Source organism: Benincasa hispida, chromosome 4, assembly GCF_027475165.1.
Source record: "Benincasa hispida cultivar pf3 chromosome 4, pf3_genome.v1.1, whole genome shotgun sequence".
NCBI classification, from domain to species: domain Eukaryota; kingdom Viridiplantae; phylum Streptophyta; class Magnoliopsida; order Cucurbitales; family Cucurbitaceae; genus Benincasa; species Benincasa hispida.
Window position 1 is genome coordinate 1,920,602 of NC_143481.1, and position 19,843 is coordinate 1,940,444.

Consider the following 19,843-nt stretch of genomic DNA (forward strand, 5'->3'; position numbering starts at 1 on the left):
ATTGTAAGATTTCGAAACTTACGAAAGGCTAAAAAAATATATTTTTTTCCTTTAACTTTTTAAAAAAGTTAAATTATTATTTTTTTTTTCTAAATAAAAAATAAAGGGCTATATAGGATAGGTACAACTTAGGCTACAATTAGTCATAGTTATTTATTCATTTCATTTTAATCACTGCACAAATAAAGATAAAAAATATTTTTTTAGAAAAAAGACTATTACAGTTAAATTAGATGCATCTAACTATTATTCTTTAATAGTTATATCTCGAATTCTAAACAAAATAAAAATATTTTTTTATAAAAAAGTCGTTGATTTATATACAATTAAATTAGATGCATCTAAGTATTCTACTTTACCAAATTACACCTTGAACTCCAAACAAACACATGAACTAGAAAAGAAAAATAACAAAAAGGAAAAAAAAAAAAAAAGTGAAATAGAAAAGGCTTAAAAGGGTTCACTCGAATAGCTGATAAAAGTTTACACACAGACAACAAAAAGAAAAAAGGGTTAAAATTCAACAAAACTTTATCACAAATATTATTATCTCACTCTCATTTTTCTCTCTCTAAAATTTACATTTCTCGTTACATCAAAAACAAAATTACATAGAAAAAAGCAAAACTCTCGATCCATATCCAAAATTGGAAAATTTGGTTTTTTTTTTTTGAAAAAAACAAACAACCAAAACAAAAAGAAAGAAAAAGAAAGAGAATTTTTAATACTTCAGTCAGCTTCTTCTTCTTCTTCTTTGTGCTCATCTTGTTCAATTTGAGGATGACCCATTTCCTTATTTTTCTGAGAATTACCATCCATGCCATTTTCAACACAACTATGAATCTTACCATTAGAAACATTAGATTGTAATTGAGAAATGGAAGAAGATTTGGGAGTGGTCACCGGCGTCGCCAAGAAAGTGGGATTTTGGTCTCCGGCCATAATCACAAGAATCTTCTCTTCATAAACCTTCTTCGTTTGTTGCTCCTTAATTTTCTCGTCCTCGTTTTGGGCACTTTGTCCGCTCTCTAAATCTCTCTCCTGTCCCTCTCTTTCGTCTGATTGAACCGACAGCTTCCAGTAGGAGCAAGCCAGAATCAGCAGCGCAAACGCGATTAAACCCAGCATCGCCGCCAGCCCCCCGAACAAGTACGGCACCGGCGAGTGCCACGGCGTCCGCTGCGATACTGCCATCGGCTCCGGCGAATTTATCGGCGAGAAGGCTGAGATCATGTTTCTCATATCGTCGCGAATTTAATGGAGAATTATGGGATTTGAAAAGGAGATTGTTCTTTTTTTTTCTTTTTTTTTTTTTTGGGGATGAATTGAGGATGTGGAAACAGAGAAAGCAGAGGAATGGTATTTATAGGCGATAAAAGTTGAAAGGCCGGGCAGCGGGAGACTGGTGTTTCTTTTTCTGTATTTTTGTTTGTTATTTTAGTTCCGTTTAAAACTTTATTTGATAGTGATTTTCTTTTGATATTTTTATTTTTACAATAATTTAATTCATTAAATTATTAATAAGTAATAAATTAGTTCTACTTCAACCCAACAACTTTTTGATTTATTAGTTACCGCAAAGTATCTTAAAAATTATTACCGTATATTGTTTTCCTTAGTCACTGAGTTCGACCCTGGACTTACCAGGAAACTCGGGAGGATTTATATTTGGGTTATGCTGAGAAAACTTGTTGCACAACGCATTTTCCATCACCGCAATCTCCTTTTATTATATCATCTCATAAAATAACGCATCAAGTTTTTGGCATCGTTGCCGGGGACTTTGGCAATTGAGTGTGCTAACGATAGTTTTTCTTATTTCTTTGCAGCTTTCAATCTTTGACGAATTACGACCTAGAGATTGAAAGGACGTTCCGACGAAGATTGAGAGATAGCCGCCAACAACAACAACTAGATAAAGACAACATGGTGGAACAACCTGGAAACGGAGCACCAAATGAAAACAATGTCATGACGAATCCAATCCTACTGGCAAACGATCGCAATAGGCCTATTTAGGACTATGCATCACCCTCTACCCCAGGAATCATGAGGCCTGCTCTTGATAGATCTCGATTTGAAATGAAACCGGTGATGCTATAGATGATCCAGACTGTTGGACAGTTTGGAGGAAGGCGTGGCGAGGACCCACACGCCCACCTCCGGAGCTTCACAGAAATTTGCAACACTTTTATGTTCCCGAATATCTCTACCGAAGAAGTTCGACTAACTTCACGAAAATGGGCGTACTCTCTCGAACCAGGGGAGATTACTTCTTGGGAACAAGTAGTAGAGAAGTTTATGAAGAAATATTTCCCACCAACTGAGAATGTCAGGAGAAGGAAATTAATAACCAATTTTAAACAGGACATGGACGAATCGCTTAACGATGCTTGGGCGAGATTTAAGAGCCTGGTAAGAGACTGCCCACACAACAGATTACCAGACTGCTTATAAATGGAGATTTTCTTATCATGGATTAAACCCTGCTTCGCAGACCACTGCCAATGCGGCAGCTGCTGGAGGTCTGCTAGATAAAACGTATGATGAGGCCAAGAACATCCTTGATCGCATCTCTAAAAATCACGAGGACTGGAGAGAGAGCGATCAAAGATTGAGAATAAAGGATAGTGATGCAAACAATGGTGCTATCGCATCACTTCAGAGTCAGATGACTGTGATGATGAACTTGATATAAGGAATCACAATCAACAGCCCAACAATGCATAGTGGGCAAGTGAACGCAATCAACCGGACTAACGCAAGGTGTGCTACTTGCGGTGAAGGACACGCAATGGAGGAATGCCCGCAAAATCCACAGTCAATTTATTTTGTGAATAATAACCCGTTTTCTAACATGTACAACCTTGGGGGGAGAAACCACCCAACTTTGCATGGAAAAATCAGCAGAAAAATTTCCAATCAGTGACGCAAAAAAAGGGCCACCCGGATTTTTCCCGCGAAATAACGTCATACGAGTAATCAAGCCAGTAGTTCATTGGCGCTGCAATCTTCCTCTTTGGAAAGTTTGTTGAAGCAATATATTGAGAAGAACGAAATTGTGCTTCAAAACCAAGTGACGTCTATTTGCAACCTGGAACTACAGATAGGTCAGATTGCGAGCGAACTCAAGAACAGACTGCAAGGGGCCCTGCCGAGTTCAAAAGGAACTCCCACACGACCCAGGGTGTACGGGTAAAGAGCAATGTCAAGTCGTGACATTGTGGAGTGGCAAAACTGTGGTAAGGGAGAAGAATGAGCAGAGCAGGATTGCTCCAATTGCGCTGGAACCAGAGGTTGTGGTGACTCAAGAAGAAGAAGGAGAAAAAGAAGTGATAGAGCCAGAGATTGCGTCCACCTCAGAGCCAAAAGAACAGGGGACCGTGAGAGTACAGTTGCCACCTTTCCCACAGAGACTCAGAAAGAAGAAAAATGATGAGGTACAGTACCAACGCTTCTTGAATATGTTAAAACAATTGCATGATAATATTTTGTTCACTAAAGCAATTCAGAATATGCCCGCATATGCGAAGTTTCTAAAGGATTTGGTGACAAAGAAGAGAGGCACTGGTAAGTTTACCACGGTGGCTTTGACGCAGAGCTCAAAATCTATAATCCACCAAAGATACGTGATCCTGGGAGTTTTACTATCCCTTGCTCCATTGGAGGATTATACATCGGGCAAGCGCTATGCGATCTTGGAGCCAGAATCAACTTGATGCCTCTGTCAATTTTCAAGCAGCTGAATATGGGGCAACTTGCGCCCACAACAATGACTGTCCAATTAGCCGATAGATCTCTGGTGCATCCAGAGGGGAAGGTGAAGAACGTGCTGGTTACAATTGACAAATTTATATTGCCAACAGACTTCATCATCTTAGACTACGAAGCAGATAAAGATGTGCCCCGCGACCATTTTTATCAACCGGTCGTGCCCAAATTGATGTGCACAAGGGAGAGATCACCTTGAATGTGAATGGACAGAAGCTCAAGTTTGACATTATTCGAGCCATGCAATATTCTGACGAAGAAGACCTTAATGAATTCGACGATGAATAGAGTTTGAATGAAGAAGAGAAGCCTGAAGATGAAAACGAAGATGAGGATGCGATCGCATCCATTGTTGCATGCAATGCGATCACACAAAAAACAAACAAGGAGGATGAGATGATCGCAACCCAAGAAGTTGAGCCGACAGTGAATGAAGAAAGAAAAACAATGCAACCATCCTTAAACAACCACCAATAATAGAGCTGAAGACCCTTCCTAACCACCTGAAGTATGCGTTTCTGGGGCCGAATGAGAAGCTACCGGTAATCATTTCCTCCGCACTTAATTAAAACCAAGAGAATACGCTGCTGAGTATTCTGAAAAAATATGTAAAAGCAATTGGCTGGACGCTCGTAGACATTCAAGGAATTAGCCCTGCATACTGTATGCATAGAATTCGTCTCGAAGAAAACCACAAAGGATCGATCGAACATCAACGCAGACTCAACCATGCGATGAAGGAGGTCGTAAAGAAGGAGATAATCAAGTGGTTATATGCGGGCTTTATCTATCCGATAGCAGACAGCACGTGGGTCAACCCTGTGCAGTGTATACAGAAGAAAGGAGGGATGACAACAGTCTCTAATGCAAATAACGAGCTGATACCGCAAAGGACTGTCACCGGGTGGCGGATATGCATGGACTACCATAAACTGAATGCGGCAACAAAGAAAAATCATTTCCCTTTACTTTTTATTGACCAAATGCTAGATTGTTTAGTTAGAAATGACTTCTAATGCTTTTTGGATGGGTATGCCGGTTATAATCAGATCATGATTGCTCCCGAAGATCAAGAAAAGACCACATTCACCTGCTCGTATGGAACATTTACTTTTTGCCGCATGCCGTTTGGCCTTTACAATGCGCCGAGCACTTTCCAAAAGTGCATGATGGCCATCTTTTCAGAATATCTCGAAGAATCTACCGAAATATTCATGGACGACTTCTCTGTATATGGGCACACATACAAAGTCTGTCTTGACAACTTGGAAAAGATATTGAAGAGATGTGAGGAGACGAACCTTTTGCTTAATTGGGAGAAATGTCATTTTATGGTGAAGGAGGGCACTGTGCTGGGGCATAAGGTATCTAGGGATGGGTTGGAGGTGGACAAGGCAAAAATTGAAGCAATTGAAAAGCTCCCACCTCCAAAAAGTGTAAAGGCTGTCAGGAGCTTCTTGGGATATGCCGGATTTTACAGACGTTTTGTCAAGGACTTTTCAAAAATAGCATGACCGTTGAGTGCGTTGATGGAGGCCGATAGAAAATTTGTTTTCGAAATTTCCTCAACGCATTCATGATCTTGAAGAACGCATTGACAACCGCGCTTGTGTTGATCGTACCAAATTGGACACTTCTTTTTGAGTTAATGTGCGACGTGAGCGGGTATGCGATGGGTGCAGTGCTAGCGCAGAAAAGAAAAACAATAGTACATCCCATCGCATATGCGAGTAAGACTTTAAACTCTACTCAAACTAACTACACCACCACAGAAAAAGAGTTGCTTTCGGTAATATTTGCATTGGAGAAATTCAGAGCATATTTGCTGGGAACAAAAGTACTCATCCATACTAACCACTCGGCGATAAAATATCTGATGACAAAAAAGGACGCGAAGCCGAGATTGATTAGATGGGTTCTCCTCCTCCAGGAATTTGAAATGGAAATAATTGATCGCAAGGGGACGGAGAACCAATTTGCAGATCACTTATCCAGATTGGAAAATCCTGAGGTTGACTGCAATCAATCATAGTGAGCGCAGTGTTTCCAGACGAACAACTATTTCAGATTGAAGAATTTCCATGGTACGCAGACATGGTAAATTATCTGGTTTGCGAGCAATTTCCTGAAGATTACACCGAACAACAAAAGAGGCGACTTAGACATGAATGCAGATATTATTATTGGGATGAGCCAAATCTGTATAAGAGGGGGTCAGACTAGATTCTGCGACTATGTGTACCGAATGCTGCTCAACAACGCATATTATCGCAATGTCGTGATTCATCATATGGCGGACACTTTGGAGGCCAGCGCACCGTAGCTAAAGTATTACAAAGTGGATACTATTGGCCAATACTATTTAAGGATGCAAGTGACTACGCGATGAAGTATGACTGGTGCCAGCGCATAGGTAATATTTCATGGAAACATGCGATGCCCATGAACACCATTTTGGAACTGGAGTTGTTCGACGTCTGGAGCATTGATTTCATGGGACCATTCCCACCATCGAATGGTCAAAACTATATTTTGTTAGCCGTCAACTACGTGTCCAAGTGGGTAGAAGCAGTAGCATGCGCCGCAAGCGATGCGACAGTCTCTAAATTCCTGAAGAAAAACATTTTCACTCGTTTTGCCACTCCACATGCCATAATAAGTGACAAAGGCTCCCACTTTGTCAATCACACTATCAAAGAATTGTGCGCAAATATAATATCGTCCATAAAGTGGACACCGCATACCATCCACAGACGAATGGTTAGGCTGAAGTGTCCAACCGGGAGATCAAGCTGATATTGGAGAAGGTGGTAAGGCCTTCGCGAAAGGATTGGGCAACAAAGCTGGACGATGCGTTGTGGGCATATCGAAATGCCTATAAGACACCCATAGGCATGTCCCCATATGCGTTGGTATTTGGTAAAGTATGTCATTTACCACTGGAGCTGGAGCACAAAGCGTTGTGGGCGGTGAAAAAGCTAAATTTGACTTAAAGACCGCAGGAGAAGCGAGAAAACTTCAATTGATTGAGTTAGAGGAATGGAGAATTAACGCATACGAGAATGCAAAGATTTACAAGGAGCACGGAAAGCGCTGGCATGACAAACAAATATGCGGCAAGAACCTCCAAGTCGGGTAAAAGGTCTTACTATTTAATTCACGGCTACGACTCTTCCCTGGGAAATTACAGTCACGTTGGTCCGAACCCTTCATAGTCGAGAGGTATTCCCGCATGGCGCGGTCAGTTATTTAATGATGACGGAACCAACATATTCAAGGTTAATGGGCAACGAGTGAAAGTATATCGCGGAGAAGACTGGCATCGCAAGGTCACCTCCGTGGACCTGAGAAACTCTGAATGAAAAAGAAGTGGGCAGTCCTTGCGCTATCATACGATTCAAATTCATTAGGGACGCAAGACACAAGTTTTGTGAAGTATCCGTTGAAATTCTGAATTCATGAACTTATCTCTTTTCCTTTTTAGTATCATCATTACGCTATTTGCTTAAAAAAAAAAGAGAGAGAAAAATTTTGTTAACTTTGTTTTTTTTTGCTAACTTCTCAATATTTTTCTTAGCAAACGATCGAGGTAAGAAATTGCGGAGGCGCTACACGAAGACGAAACTAGTTAATTTCTTCACTGCAATCCAAAGAAAGTAGATCGCCGCAAAGCAGGATGCGTCAACAAATAATGTGGGCGACAACGAAAATTTGGGAGTTGTATCTTTCCTTGACTTTATTCCAAATTTTACACTATCGCATCGCATTTAATTTTGAAAATTTTATCACCGCATCCTCTTTGGTTACCACAATCATTTAACATTGATCAATTTAGTAAGTCACCGCATGATTTCTCTTTGCCAATTATGATGTCAATGATGAAACACATGCTTCTATTTTTTCGTATACACTAGAGTCAACTTAATTTTAGGACAGTCACCTCATGAAATATTTCTAGAAGTTAGTGGTCTGCTAGCTTTCTTTCAAATTGACCCTTACGAAGCTTCCTAAGAATATCACATGACTTCTTTCAATCTTTTGGCAATGAGGACATTGCCGAATTTTAAATTTGGGGGTGCGGTATTGATTTCGACCTTGCTATTTTTAGCCTTGCTTATTTTTTTTAAAAAAGAAGAAGTTGCGATCGGATCCTACTCGTAGTTGATGTCCGCATGATACACGTGAGGGCAAGCAAAAACGAAGGTAGGAATCGTGATCAACGCATAAATAAATGACCGCAACTCCGCTGCCAAATGAGCATGAATTTAGTCTGAGAAAGAGCGCCTCGTAGTTGGATGTCCGCATGACACACGTGGGGGCAAGCCAAAACGAAGGCGAGGCACTTGGATCAGTGCAAGGTCAAAAGAAAAAAAATAATGTCTAAAATACGCAAGGATAAAAAAATCATTCAACACCCTAGTGATTTTTTTTTTATAAATAAACCATGCGATGTCCTGGAATCTAGTAAAGTATTTTTTAAGGTTAAACTTGCGGTCCCTAAACTTTAGAAATATTTTAAGAAGAGACCTGAATAAGAATTAAGGAAATTTTGGCGTATAGGATTTGAATGAGGCATCCTTGAGAAATCTAGGAGAAGGAAGGCGGTCGACTTTCTAAAGGAAATCTTTAGCTTATGCTTGAGGACAAGTATTGTTTAATTTGAGGGCGTGATAACGGGCAGAAATGCACGTTATTACAGTGTCAAGTTATTAAACAATGCAGGTTTGCATTGATAAAAAACAGTTAACTTATGTATTTTTGTGCAGAATATGCGTTGACGCAAGGTGAAAAATGCGATCCAAAGAAATCAACGATTGAGCGCAGCAAAAGATTGCATTAACGTAAGGTTATGCGGTCATTTGTGTTCGCAAATATCTGCTCAAGAAGGTTGCCGCATAGAGCCGGTGCAACTTGGTGGGCGCACTTGGGTGAAAAGCATAATAAATCACGATGGGACAGAAAGCTGATGACGGTCGATTCCAAATTAAGGTTACAAGTCGTTAACGATCTACTGTAGCAAGTACACTCAACTTTTCGATGACAAATATTCGGCGCATCAAACAGAGAATTAATGTCATCCCATCAGTGCAATCATAAGAGAGAAAAAGCCTTTCACCCTAAAGCTCTATAAATACCAAAGGCCACCTTCAGTGAAGGAGTTCGATATTTTTAGATAATTTTCTCCATAGATACTTAGCCTTGTTCATAGTTTTTATTTTACTTAGAAGGCGGAGTGGGAGAGGGGAAGAGATGCCGGAAGATCACTCTAGTCAGCTCGAGAGAGAACCCAGAAGGTGTAGAAAACAGAGAGAGGGCCGACTCTTGCGAGAGCAAGATTATCCTTTGAGCAGAGTAGAGAAGAACACTGTAAAAGCCTCGGGAAGCAAGAGATTGCTACCAGGCTCTTTATTTTTATTCTGCATTGTTATTCTGTATTTTAATTCTATATCTATAAAATGAAATTTGCTTATCTACATCTGTTCACTCTCTTACAAGCACGCATGAGTAACTAAATCTATCGAATGGGTTGAGAAGAACTTAGCTAACATGACCCAGGATTTTCATTGCACGTGATCATCTTGTCTTATGTTGTGCCCAACACCCCTTTAGAGCTACTCAAAAGAGAGAGTCTAAAGAAAGAACCTAAGACTTGAGAGAGCTAGGTTAGAATCTAGACTCGAGAGAGCAAGATTAGATCTGCATAAGCAAGAGATAGGGACTTAGAGATAAGTTCAGTTTGCCAACATGCATCGCATGCACCCTAGAGATAGGTTATGATATTATGCGGTCGCCTTGTATATGTGTGTGTCATTCGTCATCGCATAGACAAGAATAGAGGCTTATGTGTAGATCCTATCGACTTATCGCATATATCACATTCGTTCTAAAACTAGAAGTCGTAGCATTTGCGTTGAGAGATGATTTGCTATTGTATGTGTGTAGCATGATCGCATAACATGAACGCAATTCTAAGAAGTGTTAGCTGAACCCCTTCTCAACCCGTTCCCTGCATATTCATCGCATCTTCCTAATATTAACTCTTTTCTTAACTATGCCGCATACATTTTTTTACCGCAAACAACAACCCACCAACTCTTTGATTTATTGGTTACCTCAAAGTCATCTTAAAAATTATTACCACATATTGTTTTCCTTAGTCCCTTAGTTTGACCCTTTTCTTAACTATACTTGGGTTCTACTGAGAAAACTTGTTGCACAACGCATTTTCCATCACCACAATCTCCTTTTATTATATCTGCATAAAATAACACATCAACTTTTATTATAGAAAGCTATAGTGTTTTTAATTTTTTGAAGGATATTGTTAGTCGAGTCCCAAATTATGGTCATGGTCATTCTGATGGTATTTGTTTGATGATTATATGCATTAAATATGGTCATGCGCTAATCTGAACGTGCGTTAATGTAGTTGATCATGCGCTCCTGTCACTAGTTTTCTTGTTCTCTTGCCAAGTATACAAGAATAAAATTTTCTCGGGATTATACAAGGTTGAACACAGGGACTTGTAGTTAAAGATAGTCTCAGCTAAAGTGTTTGAGTTTGTCGAGTCGTTCCTGATGAAATTTCGAAGCATGAAGATAAGGTTCTCAGCGAAGAAGAAGACCAAGAGTTGGTCGTATCGTGTAGCCTAAGGTAAACGATCGTGTAGTATTTACTAAACGATGGGATAAAGTGTTTTCTCTATCGCGTAGACGCTGGAGGTAAACGATTGAGTGGGAGCATTTGATGCTCATCGTTTAATAAAAAACACGCGCACTAAACGATCGTATAGTTAGCATGCCTCATCGCATAGTCATTGACTACACGATCATGCAGAATATGATACTTTGGCGCTCGTTTAAACGATTATGCTTCACCGCATAGTTGTGTTTAGACGATCGTTTAAGGTTTGCATTGTGCATTGTGCGCTGCACAATCGCGTGCCTCATGCTTCATCGCATAATAAAAGGTAAACGATCGTTTAGCTCTGGAAGCATTAGTAAACGATTGAATAAAGCGTTTACTCTTTCGTCTAGTCGATCGCTTGCGTTTTGGTTTACGATCAATAGAGACACGTTCCTTTGTCGGATGGTTCAAGACCCGGTTCGCCTGTTTGAACTGGAGACTTTGCTTTTGTAATAGTTAGCTTTTAGTTTTGAGGATTTGAGGCAAATTATCTCGGTTCATCAACTTTTGCTTAATATACATGAGATGTATATGGTTTATATGGCATAGTATATGACATATAGATTTGAAACCCACCTTAGGTTGTGTAATTATTCATGCATCATGTATTATAAGTGTTATAGTATGACATGACGAAATTACAAGAAAGCATGCACATGCATTATGAAATATAAGAGTTATATTTATGCATGCAGTAAGCATATTCATGCATCATCTTTATATTATAAGTGTTATTTTATAAGGGTGAATGGAAGCATGTTTGCTTGATTCGTTGCTGTTTTGTTTAAGGTTTATATAAAAAGTAGCCATGAATGAACAATGTATGGAGCATGATACTTAGGTTGTTTGTAAGTGTTATGAATGTCTTGTATGTGTTTACTTTGCGTTGTGGTTGATTTTGGTTGTTTCTGGTTATAAGCGTTATAATAGAAATTAGAACTAAAATCGATGAGAAAGAGTTATATGCGGACTTAGGTGAACTCATGTTTTAAAAGAGTTTTAAAATTGGATTGAGATAGACCTAAGTTCAAGTTTCTAATGGGATCAACAACCTAGTTTAATCTTTCAAATCAGTTTAATAGGATTAAATTGATTGGCATAAAAGATTAAAATTGTATTAAATCTATCTATAAGGGATCTTTTGTCTAAGGTGGGTTCTGTCTAGGTTGGGGTACTTAAGCTGATGGAAACGGAACACCCCTACTTGAGAACCTACCTGGAAAGGTGAATTAGATAGATTTTCTGCAAGCATGTGACAGTTAGTCAAAGACTCTGTTAAAGAGTTCAATGAATGATGATCAAAAGTTGTTAAACTATCCAAGGTAAAAGTTACTCTTGGGCAAACCTAAAAAGTCACTTAGTTAACTAAACACTAGGTTATAAAATACTCAGTGGGAGGAATAGATGTATCTGATATGTCAATGATTCCACTCATGTTTCTCCTTGAATGTTCACACCGTGAGATTCATACTTAGTCTCGTGGTGCCATGGGAGCATCTCCCTTCGGATGATGTTTGCATGAGTAAATATCAAGGTGGACGGAAAGAGTGTTTATAGTAAGTGGGTGAAGGGTGTGTGTCAACATGTCCTACGGTCTCCTTCATTGGTTTGCACCATGAGATCATTCTTTCACCCCCTCGTGGCACCCTGGGAGCATCCCCATTCGGATGGGTTTTGTGCAGTTGGTCAATATCAAGGTGAAATCTAGAAATGGATATGGTCACTTTAGTTTTTGCCCCAGTAGGATTTTTTCCCTTCGGATTGGCTGCTTGGGGCGGAACTCTAGGGCTTAAAATGATGGGTCACACTTATGGGAAATTGTTAAGTAAGTTAATGTTTTCTTGACTAAATCAATGATGGCTAGTCGTTACAGGAGCAAGAGTTGTTCTGGTATTAATGGCTGGTTGAGAATGTCTCAATTCAAAGGAGGGATAAATTGACCACCCTTCGGTGACTTTTGTCCTGAACCTTTGAAGCGTCATTGCAAAACTAGATACCACACGGGGTTCATGTTAGTTTTTCTAAACCGTATTGGATGTTGTAAGTTTTTCTACGAGTATTTGCTTAAAATCTAACATAGATCAATGTGTTTTTGTTTTCAGCAACATGTTTGATTTTCCATTAAATGCCTCAAATTTGACTGATTTCATACATTGGAAAAATTCTTGTAAAATGTATTTCGTGGTAAATGACCTCAAGTTTGTCATGGTTGAGGAATATCCTCAAGTCCCGACCCTTGATGCACCGCGAAGTGTTCATAATGAAAATGAGGTGTAGATGAAGGCTAATTCATTGGCCCGACTTCATATATTGGCTAGCATATCTGCTGCTTTGGCCAAAAGGGTTGAGACCTTGGTCATTGCACGTGAGATCGTGGATTCATTACAAGATTTGTTTGAGCGTCAGTTCTTATTTTTTGAGCATAGAGGGATGGATGACAAAGACACGAATAGTGTCAGTTCCCAAGTTAAACTTCAGGAAGAGAAAATAAGTGTTGCTGACTCTGTTAAAGTTCATAAAAGAGAAGTGTTATCTGAAATGGAACTTGGAGATAATTTAGGTTTTGATACTGATCCCACTACTCTCCAAAAGAGGAGGATGTCTAAAGACAGTAAAAATGATTTATTTGTCTTGGAGACGTTTTTGGTAAAGAATGATGATTCTGCCTGAATCCTTGATTCGGGTGCTACTAATCACGTCAGTTCTTCTTACCAAGGATTTAGTTCCTAGAAAACGTTGCTATAGGGAGAGTTGACTCTTCGAGTCGGTATTGGTGAGGTTGTTTCAGCTGTTGCTGTAGGCAGACTGAAGTTATTTTTCTACAAGAAATGTTATCTATTACGAGATAATATTTTCATAGTTCCTCATATCAAGAGGAACTTAATCTCGGTTTCTTGTCTCATTGAATAAGATTATACCGTCTTCTTTTCTGAGAGTAAAGCGTTTATTTTCAAGAATGGGATCGATATTGGTTTTGGTTCAATGGAAAGTAACTTATATGTAATAAGGCCATTAGTCATAAAAGCCTTGTTTAACACTGAAATGTTTAGTACGGTGACAATAGCTAAAAGACCAAAGGTTTCTCCTAAGGAAAACACCCATCTTTGGTAAGGTTAGGTCAATAGGATTGGGCAGTTGGTGAAATGTGGACTTCTAAAGAGTTTAGAAGAAAACTCTTTGTCAGTATGTGAATCATGCCTCGCTGGCAAGATGATCAAATGACCTTTTACTGGAAAAGGTTACAGAGCCAAGGAAGCCTTGGAGCTTGTACATTCTGACCTCCGTGGTTCGACGAGTGTTAGGGCTTGAGGTGGGTATGAATATTTCATCTCTTTCATAGATGATTATTTAAGGTAGGGGTATCTCTACCTAATGCAACGTAAGTCTGAAGCCCTTGATAATTTCAAGGAGTATAAGGTTAAAGTTGAAAACTTGTTAGGTAAGAAGATAAAAACAATATGATCTAATCGTGGTGGAGAATATATGGACCTCCGATTCCAAAACTATATGATAGAACATGGAATTTCATCTTGACTCTTGGCTTCAAGTACACCTCAGCAGAATGGTGTATCAAAAAGGAGAAACAGAACCTTGTTGGACATGGTTCGGTCTATGATGAGTTATGCTTATCTTCCAGACTCGTTTTGGGGTTTTGAAGTGGAGACTGCATGTTACATTTTGAATAACGTTGCCACGAAAAGTTTTTCTGGAACACCTTTTGAGTTGTGGAGAGGCCGTAAAGGTAGTTTAGCCACTTCAGGATTTGGGGGTGTTTGGCCTACGTGCTTGTGACTAACCCGAAGAAGTTGGATCCACATTCGAAAGTTTGCCTCGTTGTAGGCTACCCCAGGGAAATGAGGGGTGGATACTTCTATGATCCGAGTGAGAACAAAATGTTTGTTTCTATAAATGCTATCTTCTTGGAAGAAGACCATCTCAAGATTATAAACCACGAAGTAGGCTTGTTTTACGTGAGATTTCTAGTGAGACTTAGACTACTGAGGGTTCAACAAGAGTTGTTGAACAGACTGACAGATCAACAAGAGTTATTGAGGTCGGTACATCAAGTCAACTAGCTCAAGATTTGAGACTGCCTCGACGTAGTGGGAGGGTTATGAACCCACCGAGACGCTACATGGGTTTGATTGAAGCCTATAACTTCAATTCTAATGATGGGGTCGAGGATCCATTGTCTTTTAAGCAAACAATGGAAGATGTTGACAAGGATGAGTGGATTAAAGCCATGAACCAATCAAGTCTGTGTACTTCAATCAAGTCTAGGAACTTGTGGATCAGCCTGATGGGGTAAAACCTATATGGTGTAAGTGGATCTACAAATGAAAACGTCGTGTAGATGGAAAAGAGCAAACCTTTAAGGCTAGACTCGTGGCAAAGGGTTATACCCTGGTCGAGGGAGTGGACTATGAGGAAACTTTCTCACCTGTTGTCATGCTTAAGTTTATCAAGATACTTCTATCTATAGCCACATCTTATGATTATAAGATATGGCAAATGGATGTCAAGACTGCCTTTCTTAATGGTAATCTTGAGGAGATCATCTACATGGTTCAACCAGAGGGGTTCATAATTCCAGATCAAGAGCAAAGAGCTTGTAAGCTTAATAGGTCCATTTATGGGCTGAAACAAGCGTCTAGATCTTGAGTATTTTGGGAATTGCTGCCTTTGAGGGTGATCATTTGATTAGTATAGGTGAGAGTGGCCATAATGCCAACTCAACATGCCTACCTTTTTGGGGATTTGTCTAATTTGGGAGCTAGGAACTCAGTTACAAAAGATGGAATTCACTCCTTCCCCGAAGTAGGGATAAGTAGATAGATTGCTCCCTTAAGGGCTGATTTCGGGGTTTGAATATACTGGCTACAACTTCTCTTTGGAAGAGAGGACTCAGTCATAGTAGGACTATGACTTATGTTCATTAGACGAAGCCGTGGTACTTAAGGAGTTAGATGTAACTATAGGGGCATAACGGTTATAGGCCCAGCTGTACTTACGAGTGATCTGTGAAGGGTTACCACACTATTGATTGGTTGATATGGACACAAAATATATATGTAGTAAGGAGAGTGCAGATGTCGGTCTTTAGGGAGTGTCTGGCAGTTAACAAATGGTGGATCCCGTGTCCAAAGAGTTTAGTCAGTTATTCACATACTGTTTGAGCTTCAAGCTACAGGTCCATAAGGTCCCCTTGGTAGCTCAATGGATTCAAGTTGAGAATCAATTCTTGGTTTTGATTTGAAATGTTCAAATTGACAAGAGGAAATTCGATTATATATGATATAATCGGTGTGATGTATGAGATACATCAAGTAGAAGATTAATGTAAATGAGATTTACATTAAGTACCATAAAATAAAAAAAGAGCTATGGTTTATATGTTTCATGAGATGAAATATTAAAACTATAGGTTATAAATATAATATGGTAAGTTGGTTATTATATATATTTATAATAATATTAATTATTGGATAATTATATTTTTTTTTTCTGTAATAATCAATTGATTGAGAGGTTATTGATGGTTTCATGGTAACCGTGAGATAAAAAGAAAAAATATTTTCCTAATTTTAGTAGAGTTGCAAGAGTTGCTATTCTCAGAAAAACTCAAAGAATTATTGTCAAATGAATTGGATTCACTAAACGATAGCTGAAAGAGAGACTAGACGATCGTGAAGTGACACTAACTTCTTGATTCTTACACTGAGAATACTAAGGTAGCCATTGTGGTGGTGTCTTCATTCAACTCGACTGAGGTCGAGGTTTTTGAGGCTGTTTTTTGGGTTCGTGATCTTGGAGTTCATTGAGTTCGTGTTTGCTATTTGTTCGTGCTGTGTTGCGGTCATAGTGTTCGAGCGTTCGTGTGTTGCTGTCTTAGAGACTGAACGAGCGTTCGTGATCGAGGGAGTTTGAAGCATGAGTCTTCAAAGGTATGTATAATCTTTCCCTTGATCTTATGGTAAAGCATGCTATAATTTCATATTGTGTATGACCGGTTAGTTTGTGTTTCTTGACTGTAATTGTTTATGTTCAATTTCGAATGAAATCTGGAATGATCATTCCGCTGCTCATGGAAATCCTCATATTTGATTTCCTTCGACCCCTCAATTGGTGCTACACCAACTCGTCTTCACCTTCAACATTTTCAATCCTCCATTTCCATTCCACTCGTGGTTCCCTTATGTAATTCATACCTTTTCCATTCTTTAATTCAATAATTCACCGAACAAGCCGCTCCCTCGAGCGAATCATCAGAATATTTCTCTATATTACTCTCTTAATTGCCACTGTAGTCTATCTAGGGTTACTTTATTTACTGATACAATGATTTTTGTGCTTTTGTTTGTGGATGATCAGGCCACCAGACACCGTTTAGACTGATTTACTCCTTCAGCAAAAACTAAATTGTGGAAATATGAGAGAAACTCCTGTGTAGGTGCTTCGGTGGATCTTGGATTTTCCTGCCATTCATTTAAGAAATATATAATTACTAATGTTTCTTCAACTTCAATATTAATACCAGCTAAAGCATTGGAACTATTCCTGTAAGACCTCTGTAATTGTACATATAAAGTAGCTCTACGAAGAGGATCAAAGACAACAAACTCATTAAACCTTGAAGAACATATTTTAACTAACTTGTTTGTTTGTTTGTGACAGCCATGTTCAAACTCGATAAATTTATATTTTTTATGGGTTAAATTTCTGAAATTACCTTTAGCTTTTAACAGGTTAATTCCTTGGGTGGCCTACAAGATTAATTGGCATTAAATGCATGCTTTGTTTCTCTTTCCTTATTTGTTTCCCTAAACTTGATTTTTATGTTTTTTGTTATCAATTTGCCTTAACATTATTTCTCGACTTTTATTATAGAAAGCACTGTATACAAAGCTATAGTGTTTTTAATTTTATGAGGGATATTATTAGTTGGGTCCCAAATTATGGTCATGGTTATTCTGATGGTGTTTGTTTGATGATTATATGCATTAAATATGGTCATGCGCTAATCTGAATGCACGTTAATGTAGTTGATCTTGCGCTCCTGTCACTAGTTTTCTTGTTCTTTTTCCAAGTATACAAGATCACAAGTTTCTTGGGATTATCGAAGGTCGAACATGGGGACTTGTAGCTAAAGACGGTTGTAAAGTAATGTGTTTGAGGCAGAATCTAAATAACTAAAATAAAGAAAGTAAGAAGCTTGGGACTAACTACTATGCAATGAATTAACTAATGCGACTCAACTAACTAAACAGACAGTGAGCATTTGAAGAATAATTCCGAGAGTCTTTAGGGAAACAACAACTTTAACGCATAATAGAAATGCATGGGAAAAGTAGAGCTTAGGGGAAATCAAGACTGCATCTTTAAGTTTAGCTTTAAGTAGGATCCTGGCTTGCATCATTCGTTTGTCGCACACCTCTTAGTGACTAGCCATATTTTTCATATCTCTATGATGCATGAATGATGATGCATTGAATATAAGTTTATTTCTATCTTTAGAAACATTTCTTACGTTTCTTAGTGAGTTCGACAACCACTTACCCTCTTAGGTAGTTGATTATAGCTACTTGACTCAACCAGTAATAGAAGGCAAGCATTCAAATAATTATACACTAAGTAAACACGATTGACCTTTAGAGGTTCAACTTAGTTCAAAGCATTAACCTTCCTCTAACTCCGTGAAGATTAGAAACACATGGTAAATGAGAAAATGATGGTCAACATAAGGAAGATAATGAAGGGAGACATGATGTTATATAAATAGATGTGTTGATTACAAGATGTATTAATGTCTTAAGCCAAAATGCAATACAACAACATAAATAAGATAGAAAGATGGACGACTAGTTTTCAACAATCTCTTGCTTCCAGCAGATGTGTGTCAAGGCTGCTGATGAAGGAATGGCAGCGTAAAGTGGAGAAGACTCTCTTAGACTCTTACTCTGACATAGTTTCCGTCGTTAATCAGAGGTGATTGTTGGAAGTGAAGAACTCTTAGAGAAACTCTTGAACGTGCTCTTGCCTGTGATCACAGGATTCTATCTAAGGCAGAGTTCCTAGATACTTTGCCATTGTCATTGATGTCAAGGCTCTATTTATAGAGCCACCCTCTGATGACCTCGGGGATCCCGCAATGAATAGTCACTATCCTGACAAGGTAGGTGAGGATGTCAGTGCTGCTATCATGGTTATCACTCTGAAGTTACAGTAGAAAATCCGCTGGAATAGGATCAAAGATCCCGAGGCATGCGATCAATGTTTCTACATCAGGATCAGTGCATTCGATCAACTCCTGTGATAACTTCAAAATATATACTTTAACGCATGTTAACTCATGATATGAGGTCATCAGGGTTTTTTTGTGCACTTTAGTGTCAGGAGCTAAGTATGTGTTGCTAGTTCTACCTAACCTGAAACAAAATATTTATAAAGCTCAAACAACAACCTAACTAACTCGTAGTTAAAGTGGAAGTAAAAGGTCGATCCACAGGGAAATTTTATTTAATCCTTTCTTTAACCAAACATAACTATGAAATCTATAAAAGGTTTTTTTTTTTTTTTTTTTTTTTTTAATAATTAAGACAAGAAACATGCTAAAAATCAAAAGATAAATGATAGTTGTAACCAAGTTTAGAACAATCTTGCTTCTAATCCAAGTTAGACGTTCATTGCAATTCTTATCATTGAATTCTACAAATTTAATTCACAAGCGGATTAAATACGGAACTACTTACTTAATCTAGATTAAACTTGTCTCTACAAAGGTAGACAACTAGCATAACCTAGTCAAGAAAGCGTCCTAATCAACGAGTAAGGTAGGATAGCCTTAACCCTAATCTATCTACATGCTTCTATCTCTATTGGGTTCCTTAGCGGTCATAAGGAAGAGAAAACATATGCATAAGTTCTAGGATTCAATTGCGTCGATTAATTGTTAAGATAGCTTACTCAATTAACCGAATTTTCTCCAAAATTGGTAATTATTGCGTCCTAGGTTAGTCAACCATTCAACACACAATTACTATTGCCTCTTGGAGATCTTGGCTAGACATTCTATTGAACACATTAAAAGCAACGTAATCAATCGTGAGTGAATGTGACAAAACCAAGCATATAAACTAAACATGCACAACATATAGATCATTCAACATGCTTCAAGAATTAAAATCAAATTTAAGAATGCTCAAATTCAGATTGCTAATGATAAAGAAAAGTGGAAAACTTAAAAGGATTTGCAAGAGCTCTTGAAACAGAAACAAGATTGAATTACTTCATAAATCCATAGACAAATTCACGAAGAACTACAATTTATTGATTACAAATAGAAACAAAATTACCATAGAAACTAATTGATACAAAGAGAAATTC

The 19,843-nt window shown here is 38.5% G+C and overlaps 1 protein-coding gene across 1 annotated transcript; it reads right to left on the minus strand.

The window, feature by feature from the left end:
- Positions 1-513: 513 nt before the first annotated feature.
- Positions 514-1,471, minus strand: GDU1 (glutamine dumper 1). Its single transcript, XM_039029783.2, has one exon. It carries the CDS (start codon positions 1,240-1,242, stop codon positions 730-732), a length of 513 nt encoding a protein of 170 aa, XP_038885711.1. The 5' UTR covers positions 1,243-1,471; the 3' UTR covers positions 514-729.
- Positions 1,472-19,843: the final 18,372 nt, after the last annotated feature.

Excerpts from the sequence above, each read along its gene's own strand:
- GDU1 (XM_039029783.2), bottom strand. The coding sequence starts at position 1,242 with ATGAGAAACATGATCTCAGCCTTCTCGCCGATAAATTCGCCGGAGCCG.